The 12,207-nt window shown below is 39.8% G+C and overlaps 1 protein-coding gene across 2 annotated transcripts in view; it reads left to right on the top strand.

Annotated features, from left to right (window-relative positions):
• The window catches only part of MBOAT2 (membrane bound O-acyltransferase domain containing 2), a 96,923-nt gene that overhangs the window by 54,230 nt on the left and 30,486 nt on the right, over positions 1–12,207 (top strand). For both annotated transcript variants that reach the window (XM_063330442.1, XM_063330443.1), the window contains one exon: positions 8,950–9,045. In XM_063330442.1, the coding sequence (XP_063186512.1) occupies positions 8,950–9,045 (96 nt within the window). The remainder of the gene's footprint in view (positions 1–8,949; positions 9,046–12,207) is intronic.

The following is a 12,207-nucleotide window of genomic DNA, read 5'->3' as shown; positions in this document are numbered from 1 at the left end:
TTTTTCCCCCTGAAGCTTTGCAAACAAATATTCTAGGTTCTAACTGCATAGAATTGAATTTCTTCATGTGAACACTGAAAACTAATTATGCTCATTAGAATTAAAACAATTAATATAGCTGCATTTTGATAAGATTTCAGTTTTGACACTAAGAGATAAGATTTTTTTCTTTTTTAGATTTTTTTAATGTTGGCACAAGCAGTAGGAAAAACAAACAAACAAACCAACCCAGGCAGCAGCTTTCAGAACAAGGCATGGGAAAACTCGGAGGCTATTCTGTCACCTTTTCTAAAAATCAAAGCAGTTAGATGGTGGTCAGGTCTGCCCTTTGAAATGGAATAATTACACTTTTTTTAAAATTTTTTTTAAAAATTGTTTTATTTCCTAACATAATGGAAGGAGTGGATCTTGACTGGATATGCAACCTTTATTTCAAGGCTAAATCCATAGTATGTGCTGACTAGCTGGTGAAAAAGTGCTCTGCATTGACAGGTTTGTTTAACTTTCTTCCAGCAAAATAGCATACTGTGCTGTTGTCCTTCTACTGCGTGGGAAGAGCCTAAAATAACAGAAGCTGTTATGACATCTCCTAAAGCGCGCCTTTGTCAAGGTCGCAGTTCTATTCTTGCTGCATTTTGTGCAAAAAGAGATAGGTATGGTAGGTACTTGGCCAAATATTTTATAACTAAGATGCTAAGACCCCCAGAGTATAAAATCAAACAAAAATGCAACTCCTGCCCTTGATTTTGCAAATATAATCAGCTAATGTATGTTATGGTTAGTCTGGGCCTATGTGCAGCCCGACTTGCCCGTCCATGGATACAAAGTTCTATAATTAACCTATGGATGTTCTTGATTTTTCTTAGCCAGCAACCCAAAATTTCTGAGGGAAACAATTAAAAGCTGGGGGTTCTGCTGTTAAACCGCAGAATATAAAGCTATGGAAGCTTTATATAAGCAGGTTATGCTGGTTCATTCTGTGCTATCAAATTTGTATGTAGTTATGCTGAAAATCTAGAAATTAACAGGTCTTAAGCATTTTCAGAGCAACAGAGGGTGGTAAAGATGAGGGTGTTCATGTCCAGCATGATTAACCTCTGTCATTCTGCTCACAAGAACATTATTCACCAAGTAGCAGGTATAGAGTAACGCTGACTTTTAAGACCAATTGCTTTTCTACTGGAGGAGAAACATTAGCCTTGGGTAAAACTGTTGCATTCATGTACAGTCTGTAATTAATTTTGTTGTAGTTGGGCAAAACTTCATGTGGTTGAGCTCTGCAAAACCTTACTCATTTTTCTGATCTAAGGGGTGGTTTTGCTGAATGAGCCTTTGAAGAGGGTAGGAAACATGCAGGAAGAGTACTTTCGAAAGTTTTCAAAGCATTTCCAGATCTGTTTTGATTTTTTCAAAGCAAAGCTGCATTTGTATGAGAGTTAAGATGATCAGCAAGTTGCACCACAAACCTGCTGGAGAAACAACAGGAATGACGCAAGCTGTCATAAACCTTTTAAATCTCCTTTGGGAAGAACATGTTGCTGTACTTCCCCTGCTTAAATGACATTTCTCACCAACAGGGGATGTGATATGGCGTGGCTAATCTGCAGAGATGCACTTGGAAAGTGAAAACACGTTGTATGGGTTGCAAGTTCCTGTGTTTTCCTCATCAGTTAAAAATTTGAAGTCTTCCAAGCTGTGTAACTTGGAGCTGGTGGCTGACGTAGTTGGAAGACAGTTAAAATTCATAGTTGTGCTTGAACGCAATATAGCAGCAAGTTTTAGTGCTCTGTGGGAAGACAGCTTTTATTTAGATTGTAAAATGGAATCTGAAATCGCAGCAAGAAGTTTGAGGCTAGGGTTTTTTCCTTACGTTTCTGCACTGTAACTTCAGCATGGATATTAACTGAATGTTGTGGGAAATACCACCATCTAGGTCATGATGGCTAGCGTCTATTTTGAAGGATATCTGGATGTACCCAGGTGGCTGACATGTTGGTCAGCAGATCCCAAAACTAGAGAAATGCTGTATAAACATGAAGGCAAGAAAGGATACACTCGTTTTGTTGTTCCTTCTAACTGGACTTTCCATAGTAAAGTTAGGTTTTGGTTTGGAAGAGGGTATTGGGATAGCAGGTGTTGGATCTGATAGATGTTTCTGGCTTTCCTCAAGGCAAGGTGCCAGCTGGGCTCCTGCTCAAGTGTCATAGCAAATGATGTTTTCTCCTTTTAAAGATGCTGGGAAAGCTCTGTCCCTCCCCAGACAAGATGTCGTCTATTATTCTGTTAAAAAGACTGAATACTTTTAAAACCTCCCACCCCCCATGCCCTCCCCAAGTACAGCATAAAAGCTGCAATAGCTATCACTTTATTGGGTTTCGTTGTTGAGAGATCGTCATGTGCTCATACTGTTCCTTAGCACTTGGTTTTGATGCTTTTTTTGTATGACTGAACCGCCAGTCAACCCCTGGATGACACAGCTGGATTTTTAGATATTTATAGAAATCAAGGGGAGAGAAATCCAGGCACTTGTAGTCAGTAAGCTCTGGAACCAGGACTGGGGGCTTTGTGCGGAGGACTGAAAGGTTCATACCCATGTTTGTTAGTCAGGTTCATTATACAGAGGTGTCTCATATATTTGCATGAGTGTTCAGAGAACTTACAATTTTTGTTTTGATCTTGGTTTATGATCTTTTTTTTTTCTACATGGATAGCGTGATTCACTGTGAATGGTTATAGCAACCTTATTACATTCATGTAACCTGAAGGACTTCCTGTGAATCTTGAATATCAACTTGGATTTGTATTCAATATATAATCACTAACATGTAGTGGTAGCTTCTATTTCTCTTTTTATGCGTGGCAGGGGAGAGGAGAATGTGACTTCCATCCTCTTTGCCAGTTCTAGGGGAACTGGGGAATTGTAGAATGGTTTGGGTTGGAAGGGACCTTTAAAGGTCATCTAGTCCAACCCCTCCTGCAATGAGCAGGGATGTCTTCGCTAGATCAGGTTGCTCAGAGCCCTGTCCAACCTGACCTTGAATGTTTCCAGTGATTGGGGCATCAACCACCTCTCTGGGCAACCTGTGCCAGTGTTTCATCACCCTCATTGTAAAAAAATTCTTCCTTATATCTAGTCTAAATCTTCCCTCCTTTAGTTTAAAACAATTATCCCTTGTCCTGTCATGACAGGCCTTGCTAAAAAGTCTGTCCTCGTCTTTCCTATAGGCCCCCTTTAAGTACTGAAAGGCTGCAACAAGGTCTCCCTGGAGCCTTCTCTTCTCCAGGCTGAACAACCTCAACTCTCTCAGCCTGTCCTCATGGGAGAGGTTCTCCAACCCTCTGATCGTTTTTGTGGCCGTCCTCTGGACCTGCTCCAACACATCTATGTCTTTCCTGTGCTGAGGGCTCCAGAGCTGGACACGGTACTCCAGGTGGGGTCTCAGGAGAGTGGAGCAGAGGGGCAGAATCACCTCCCTTGACCTGTTGGACACGCTTCTTTTGATGCAGACCAGGGTGCGGTTAACCTTCTGGGCTGCGAGCACACATTGTCAGCTCATCCACCGGTACCCCCAAGTCCTTCTCAGTAGGGCTGCTCTCAATCCCTTCATCCCCCAGCCTGTATTGGTACTAGGGATTGCCACTACCCTGCACTTGGCTTTGTTGAATCTCATGAGGTTCACATGGGCCCACCTCTCCAGCTTTTTGAGTCCCCTCTAGATGGCATCCTGTCCCTCAGGCGTGTCAGCTGCACCACTTAGCTTGGTGTCATCTGCAAACTTGCTGAGGGTGCACTTTTTCCCACTGTCTGTGCCATTGATGAAGACACTAAACAGTACTGGTCCCAATACAGACCCCTGAGGGACAGCACTTGTCACTGATTTCCATCTGGACATTGAGCCGTTGACCACTACCCTCTGGATGCGACGATCTAACCCAGTTCCTCATCTACTGGGCAGTCTACCCATCAAATCCATATCTTTCAAACTTAGAGAGAAGGATGTTGTGGGGGACTGTGTCAAAGGCCTTGCAGAAGTCCAGATAGAAGACATCTGTAGCTCTTGCCTTGTCTGCTGATGTAGTCACTCCATCACTAAAGGCCATTAGGTCAGCCAGGCAGGACTTGCCCTTGGTGAAGCCATGCTGGCTGTCTTGATTCGCCTCCCTGTCCTCCATGTGCCTTAGCATAGCTTCTAGGAGGATCTGTTCCATAATCTTCCCAGGCACAGAAGTGAGGCTGACGGGCCAGTAGTTCCCAGGGTCCTCCTTTCTATGCTTTTTAAAAATGGGTGCAATGCTTCCGTTTTTGCAGTCACTGGGGACTGCTGTGACTTTTCAAATATCACAGAGAGTGGCTTGGCAACTACATCAGCCGGTTCCCGCAGGGCTTTGGGATGCATCCTGTCAGGTCCCATAGACTTCCGTATGTTCAGGTTCCTCAGGTGGTCATGAACCTGGTCTTCTCTTGCAGTGGGAGGGACTTCACCTGCCCTGTGATTTGCTTATTAAAATGGACTTCTTTTTTCCTCCTTTTTTCCTTTTTATTTTTGTAATTAAAAATGTGTGTAATTTTGCCTAGTTCTATGTTTGATAGCGATGAGTAAGTTTTTATTATTTTTAGAAAACAAGAATCTCTTAATTTTACTAACAGGGAAGTTAAAGTTGATTCATTGATAAGATGAAAAAAATCATAAAGTATTTTAGAAATAACCAGAAACTGACAGGTAAAATCCTATTACAAAATGATAGTATGTTACATATTGTAGGACTGGGGGTATTTTCAAAAGGTGTAAGGGAAGTGAAAACAGGAGTTCTGTGGGGTTTGGTTTGTATTTTGTAAAGGTGTATAAACATCTATGTTCATTTGGTGTTGTTTTGAAAGCACCACCTGATCTAACATACTGCTGTACCTCCTACCCTGACCTGATGCTGATTTTAATTTTTATCTATGTAATAAACTTTTCGGGAATTAATTACATTTACTTTAGCCACTTATTTCCTAAGTCTTGCCATATTGTGTTTCTTGTGATTTATTTTACTGATACTGCTAATGGTAAAACCAGCTGTATTTCAGTCCAGAAACAAACCTAGTTTTATTGCAAGCCATTTCAAGCAGTACTTAACTTGTTGCTCCGTCTTTGCAAAGTGTGTGATAGTGTTTTCCTGTTTGACATGGACTCATCGATGTTCCACATGGCAATGTGTAGTTACCCTACTTAGATTTGAGCGTCAGGCTTTGATGTAGTAATACCAGGTTGCGTCATGTTAGAAAGGTGTATTTCTCACTTATACATAAAGCAAATATGATCTTGAAACAGTAGGTTTCACTTAATGCAGCACCAAACGTTTTAACTTTGACCTTCAAGTTATTACTGAAGATGTTTACATTTAAATAGATAGCATGTTCCAACTTGCAGTGCTGAAGCAATTAAAAAAAAAAAAATAAAAAAAAAAATCTGAGAAGCCCAGCCTTTCAAATGTAGCTGTAATGCATGGTTGTGGCCTAACATATAGGGGTCTAGTTGTCTTCTGCAGTGAACTGTTACATGGACCACTGCAGAGGTGCTGTCATGCAGCGTGTATGACAATGTGTGCTCCGTTCTCTTTTTCATGCTACTGTACTATCACTGAAGCTGTACTTTGGATGGGAGTGTTTGTTTACAAATTCTCGAGAGTTCAGGCACTAACGCGAATAGCATAATGCTAATTTTGATGTCAGAGTCTATTAGACTTTTGTCTCATCAAAGCTTTAAATTCAGATGAATTCAGGCTTTTTTTGAGCTGAAATGTGTTTCAAAGAAAGTTCGTTTTTCAAAATTTAGGACTGACTGTGGCCACTATGTGGCCAAGCATGTTAAGTTTAATGGTGAGTATGAACCTCTATATCTTTATAAGAACAAGGAAATAATTGAAATTATTTATGTGTTGGAACGGTTTTCCACTCTTCATTTTTAACAGTTTCCAATCTCAAAGAACTGTTAAGGCACGAAGACAGATACCTAATATCCGGAAATGTGATAACCAGGGCTGTCTGTAAAGCCCTGGTGCAGAGTCTCATCTATGTACAATCATGCAAATTTATGATTGGATTATGTAAGGATTGCGAAGAACAGTAACCTGGACTTTGATCAACATTAAGAATGTGAAAGGTGAAAAGTACTGTTGTCACTGTTCCACCGTCAACATTGGCCGCTCTTCCCAGTTTGGTGTCATCAGCAAACTTGCTGAGAGTACACTCTGTCCTATCATCCAGATCATTAATGAAGATGTTGAAGAGGATCAGTTCCAGTATCACCCCCTGAGGTACACTGCTAGTTACCTGCTTCCTACTCAACTTCATGCCACCGGTCACCGCCCTCTAGGCCCAGCCATTCAGCCTGTTTTCAGTCCACCTCACTGTCTGCTCATGTGTCATCAGCTTGTCTATGGGGATCTTATGGAAGACAGTGTCAAAAGCTTTTCTGAAGTCCAGGTAGACAGTATCCACTGCTCTCCCCTCACCTACCAGGCCAGTCACTTCATCGTAGAAAGTTAACTTGCTGTAGAAGTTGGAGGGCATTTAAGCCACAGGAACCTACAAGTGGAGTAACTTTTAAACTGCCCTATGCGTTTCACTGTTCCATAATTGGGTAGCATTGCTGCTTCAGTCTGTGTTCCTTTGTTTAAACTTCTTCCATTAGCTACAAATACAATCTTTCACTTTTCTTGGAACTCCCGTGCTTTTCTCCTTTTAGGACGTTTATTAGTTTTTCTTCAATTGTACTTATCAGCATAGCTTTTCTGCTTGCCAAAGGAAATCGTCATAATGTTTTGTTCAAAAACAGCGTGTTTTACAACATAAACTGTATGAGGTAGAAAACGGTGTGTCTTTTCTTCCATCTGAGGGTGTGTACCTGATCCACTAATGTATTGTGTTTCTTGTCCTAACAAAGTATGTGTTGCTGCTGTGGATACATTTGAAGTTATGAAAGCTGCAGTTAGCGTCACTTCTGTAATTCTGTTTTTTCTAGACCTATTGCAATATACTGTGAATAGACTGTTGTTGATAAATACGTGATCTTGCCAGTGGGGATAAAATGAAATTCTCTTAAATAAAACTACAGTTTTTTAATATTTCTTGGCTTTTTAGTATAGTATCTATGAGTGGGTATGTAGATATCTCTATACATAAGAGGTTAACTTTAAATCTGGGATTGTTTAGTATGTAAATGGCTGGTAAAGCTGAAAATCACACTGCCTGTTTAGTGAATGGGAACACTGGGACTGATCTCAGCATGGGCAGAGTAAACCCACATACTGCTCACTCATGCGAAACTTGGGTGATTATTTTCTTGGGGGGCACGGAGGTGTAGTTTTTCTGAAAGTATCTCAGGGAAATTTTAATTTAAAAGGGTTCTGCGTTATATCATACTCCTGATATCTGCAGTCCACTACATACTACTTAATTGTGTTAAATTGTTTTTCTTGACGAAATAATTTGGTATAAGTATGAGCCAATTATTGTATAATTTTGTTGTATTCTTATTAGAAACACTTTTGTACCAATTAGCCACCCAATATAATATTGTTTCTGGATTATTAATATTAATGAAAACAGAAATTAAACTATTGCTAAAACAGGCACCCTAAACTTTTTTAAAAAGTAACAAGTGTGGTTCGATGTAGCTACTGATACATACGGTAATCTGTAATTTGAAAGTTGGATGTTTTAAAATATTAAATGGTTTATATCTAGCACAATTCTTAATTAAAGGTTAAACTGCAAGTGTTCTGTGCGGCAAAAATAGGTATTGCTTTCAGATTGAATAATTTCTAATATTTTAGAACTGATTATGTTAACAGTTTTTTGCAAAAATCTTGATTTGGAAAAGAAAGGAGAAGCATGTTCCAAGGTCCTCCTGTAGTGTCCCTCGCTGAAGGGAAGTGAGGGAGCTTCACTCAAAGCCAGTCCTAGTCATGATTTTCCATTTTGGTGTATGAGTATTTTCATTCTAACTGGATTTTGAATGTATAATATGATGTGCTGTGGAGGTTGCACATCCATCTTGTGAACATGAAATAAGTGCTTGGTTTCATTACCATGAGTGTTTCCTAACTTGTGTGGAAATGTTCAAGACTGTGAAGTTCACAAGTAAAGTTCTAAAGAATTAGTTAAGCTCCTGCTGGCATTCCCCATCCTTTTTGACTGCAAAGCATATCTGGCAGACGTTGTGGGGTGTATTGGCAAATCGGTTCTCACTAGCGTACTGTTGTACATCTTAAGGGGGGGGGCGGGGATCCCAACCCTGACCTGAAGAAATTATATGTGAAATTAAATTTGTAATACTTACATAAGGTGGTTATTATCTGTGTCTTTCTTATGTTTGCTGAGGGTCAGCTTTAACAGGAGGCATAAAGGCATCCTGTTCCCTTTTCATTCAGATATGTTTTAATGTGTGTATTTGAAAATTAATTGCCTTTTCCAGTTCCTTTGTAAACAGCAACAGTGGGATTCATGGTGCGGAATTTCGAATATCTAGAAATACATTCAGTGGAAATGATGTTTGGTGTATAATTTCCCAAATTTCTATACCCATGTAGACAAAAAGTTGACATTGAACTAGAAAAAAAGCTTAACATATGCATTTTCTCTTTATAGGATTTCCGGTTTTTACAGTGGTGCTTAAAATTATAAATCCTGTGCTCTATTTATGTGTATAAATATTTTGGCTAATGACAGTAGAATTTGTAAGTTAGTAGTGCACACTTCTAAAAAAAAAAGTCTATATGCTTGCATAGAATAAATATTACCAAAAAAACCAGTCAGAATGAAGGTGTAATTGCACATTCCAATTATGAAATATATACTCTAGAAATAATTGGAGATTGAACTCTACTTTAGGTAGTTTATTCAATGAAGAAATGTTTATGGTTTTTAATTTAAAAGCTTTTTTTTTTCCATTTTCCTTCCAGGTATTGCTTTGTTTTTGCTTTGGGATACCTCACTGTGTGCCAAATTACTAGAGTCTATATCTTTGATTATGGACAGTATTCTGCTGATTTTTCTGGGTAAGGAGAAAAATAATCTTTCCATCTTATCCTCGTAAGTGATACTGTATTGGTTATTGGGGTTTTTGCCAAGTTAAATGTGTCAACCTTTTAAACTTTGGGAGAAACCTGAGCATGTGCGTGCATATTGGCAGACATGCAAATACAGATGTACCTATGCTTTAATCATGCAAACTGAGAATTTTGGGAACAGCGTGTCTGTTAGAACCATGAATGAGTTATCTGCTACCTCCTCTGCCTGTCTGAAGGGCATAAAGGATTTGGTGGCTGGGGGATTTTTTTTGCTTTTGCTTTTTTCCCCTAAAATCTCTGTTAACACCCATGACGACGTGATGAAACTTGGATTGTATGTGATGCACTTGCATGCCTGCCACAGTCTGATACCACTTTGTGAGGAAAATCTGAGTGTTGTATGGAATTTATCTTCTGGCTTCTTTCCTTTTTGTTTTTTTTTTGTTAAATATTCCAAAAGGAGAAAGCTAAGGAGAGAGGCACCCGTATGGTGGAATAGTCACACAGCCCCTGGAAATAGAAAGTTTTGTTTATGTGTGTTCTCACTTTATATAATGAACTTAAACTTATGTTTGACTTGAGCTCTGTAGGAGCAAAACCAAAATTAAACAGGCAAAGTAAAAATTGTGTTTCTTCTTTCTACTAGAAACATAGAGAAGTGAAAAATAAGTTTGCTCCTGATGGTGCTTTATGTTGATTTAAAGGAGAGTATGTATTTTTGGAAAAAAGAAATGGGGAGTGTTTGCTAGTCTACTTTAAAAAAAAAATAATCCATTAAATATTTTTCAGGAATACTATGAATGGTAGTGGTCTTTGTAGTTTAGTATTACCTGTGTTGTGTAGTAGAGTTGTGCTTCGTGTTGCTAAGAGTCTTGTTGCTTCTTAGGCTTCATTGGTAACAGGCACGTAGTACAGAAACTCAACTTGTAGGCTGAAGCCAAAAGCTTTTATGGTTAAGTTCATCTCTTCTGTAATTTTTAGCCGGGTCTTACCTTCTGAAACATCTTTCTACATTTATGCCTACATCCAAGTGTCTGCCTTCAAGCCAGCTATCAGAGTTCCAATTGTAGTCAGTGGAGATCTGATCAATGTAGACAGAGCCTGGAGGATATTTCAGCTGACCCACCGCTAAGTATCTACCTTAGCGTGAACTGGGTCACTTGCCAGATGCCCCTGACTGTATTGACTAGATCCTCACTGGCTATAATGAGAGCTTACAACATAGACATATGCATAAAGACACTTTAAAACGAGGTTTACTGATATTGAATTAAATTTCATCGTTAGGAGTGGAACTTTAATCCAAATGCTATCCCTTCCAGTTCACTGTAGGGCCAGAGTGTACAACCTTGATAGTGATCAAAGCTCTGAGCTGACTCTGGAAACAGAATAATTGTGCTTGTTTGTTGTTGCTCTCAAACTATTAATAGAGCTTGAGCACACCATTGCATAAATGCGACTGTACTGCTTTAGATAGCAGCTGTCTTTGAGGCTCTGCTGGTTTGGTGTTAGCTCAGAGATTTCTGCTAGGTGTAAACACATCGAAAGATTTGGGAGATCTGTGCTCTCAACAGAACTGTTCTGAAGCTGAAGCCTAGATCCAACTCTCTGATGGTATGTTTGAGCTGCCCGATTGAAACCGTCCTTTCATGTAGCTGTTTGGGAGATTGATGTATGCATATCACATTAAATCTATGGCGTATACTAGATCTGCTCCCTTAAGGCCTGAGACAGAGGTTACTTCCAAAACAGGAGGAGAAAGAAAATGCACCAAAGGGGGCTATTTTCTGTCAACTTGCTCTGGTTCCAGGGGAAGAAAGTAAGCTCAAGAAAATAACAAAATTTGCCTAATCAGCTGTCGAACCCTAGCACCAGCCAGTTCTTCCAAAGATGTTGGCATGGATTCATATAGTGGTTAGCCCCCCAAGAGCTCTGAATATCTGTTTACCTAGGTATCTCTCCTATGCGTGCCATGCCCATCTAAAGTGGCCAAGGCCATGGAATCTGCAAAAAGTGTGCAGGGAAGGTATCAATGCACTGACAATGGAGAAAGCTGAGGAAACCTCATGCTGGAGGCATGATTTCTTGTGCAGAGCTGTGTGGTCCTGGCTTCAGTACTAACGGATCCCAGCTGCCAGCGAGCCTTCCACTGCCTCCTTTGCCTTTCTGCCAGCACCTAAAAGCGATCGCTAAAATCCTGGTTCACAGCCTCGCTGTTCCAGGAAGGGGCTTTTCCTCTTTTAGTCTCTAGATTGTTGCTCCTCAGCCAAATCTCTGAAGATACTGGAATAGGCACTTGAGAAGGAAAAAAAAAAATACCAGGGTCTGCTTTGATAACAACAACAAATGTATCAGCTAGAATTAATGTAAGGTCTGACTGAGCTCCTCCTGGGCTCCATCCTTCCACCAGCCAGGATCCATGCTGTCACGTGTCCACTTACAGAAGAAAAACCCATTATGTTCAGAATCAATTGGGGATTTCTGCCAGCACCAGGCAGGTCTACATATTAAATGCTAGAAAGAGATATGAGGGATTTCCCAGATTATCTGTTCTTGTTTAGTTTTCTTCCTTGCTGACTCTTGCCTGTCACTCTAGCCTTATGATCAGGATTTTGGGGTACTGATAATATGGTAGAAAAAACTTTTTCCCTGATTGCATTTTGAGGAATGGAAGTATTGTGTGCTTTGAAATAATCATAACCTGAAAAAAAAATTAATTTGACAGACTGAGCCATCTGGCAAAATACTGGTGTAGCCCTGTCAATGAAGGAGGACTTGATGGCTCTTGGATTTGTTTTTCTGTGCCAACTTAAACGTGTTAAAAAAAGGCAAGTGCAGTCAAAGGACTTGAACAAAACTGTGTCCAACCTACAGTATGATTATTTTGTTGAGATTTTTGTTTTTGTCTCTAGCTCAGATATTATTAGGTAAATACAGTCCCTGATATATTTTTGAGATTTGATTTTAAAGTTAAATTTCTGAATTCTGGCAGCCTACTTTATGCCCTCCCCCACCACCCTTCCCACAGTTAGAGGGTTAGCAATGCTGGGATTTACATCAGTCAAACTCTTAAAATACTACAAAGATGGGATAACTTCTCAGTATAAAGCTGACTTGCTTAGCTGGGGAAGAATATGTCTTGGACGATTT

Source organism: Chroicocephalus ridibundus, chromosome 3, assembly GCF_963924245.1.
Source record: "Chroicocephalus ridibundus chromosome 3, bChrRid1.1, whole genome shotgun sequence".
Classification (NCBI taxonomy): Eukaryota; Metazoa; Chordata; class Aves; order Charadriiformes; family Laridae; genus Chroicocephalus; species Chroicocephalus ridibundus.
The sequence above is the reverse complement of the archived record's forward strand: the minus strand, read 5'-3'. Positions and strand labels throughout refer to the sequence as shown.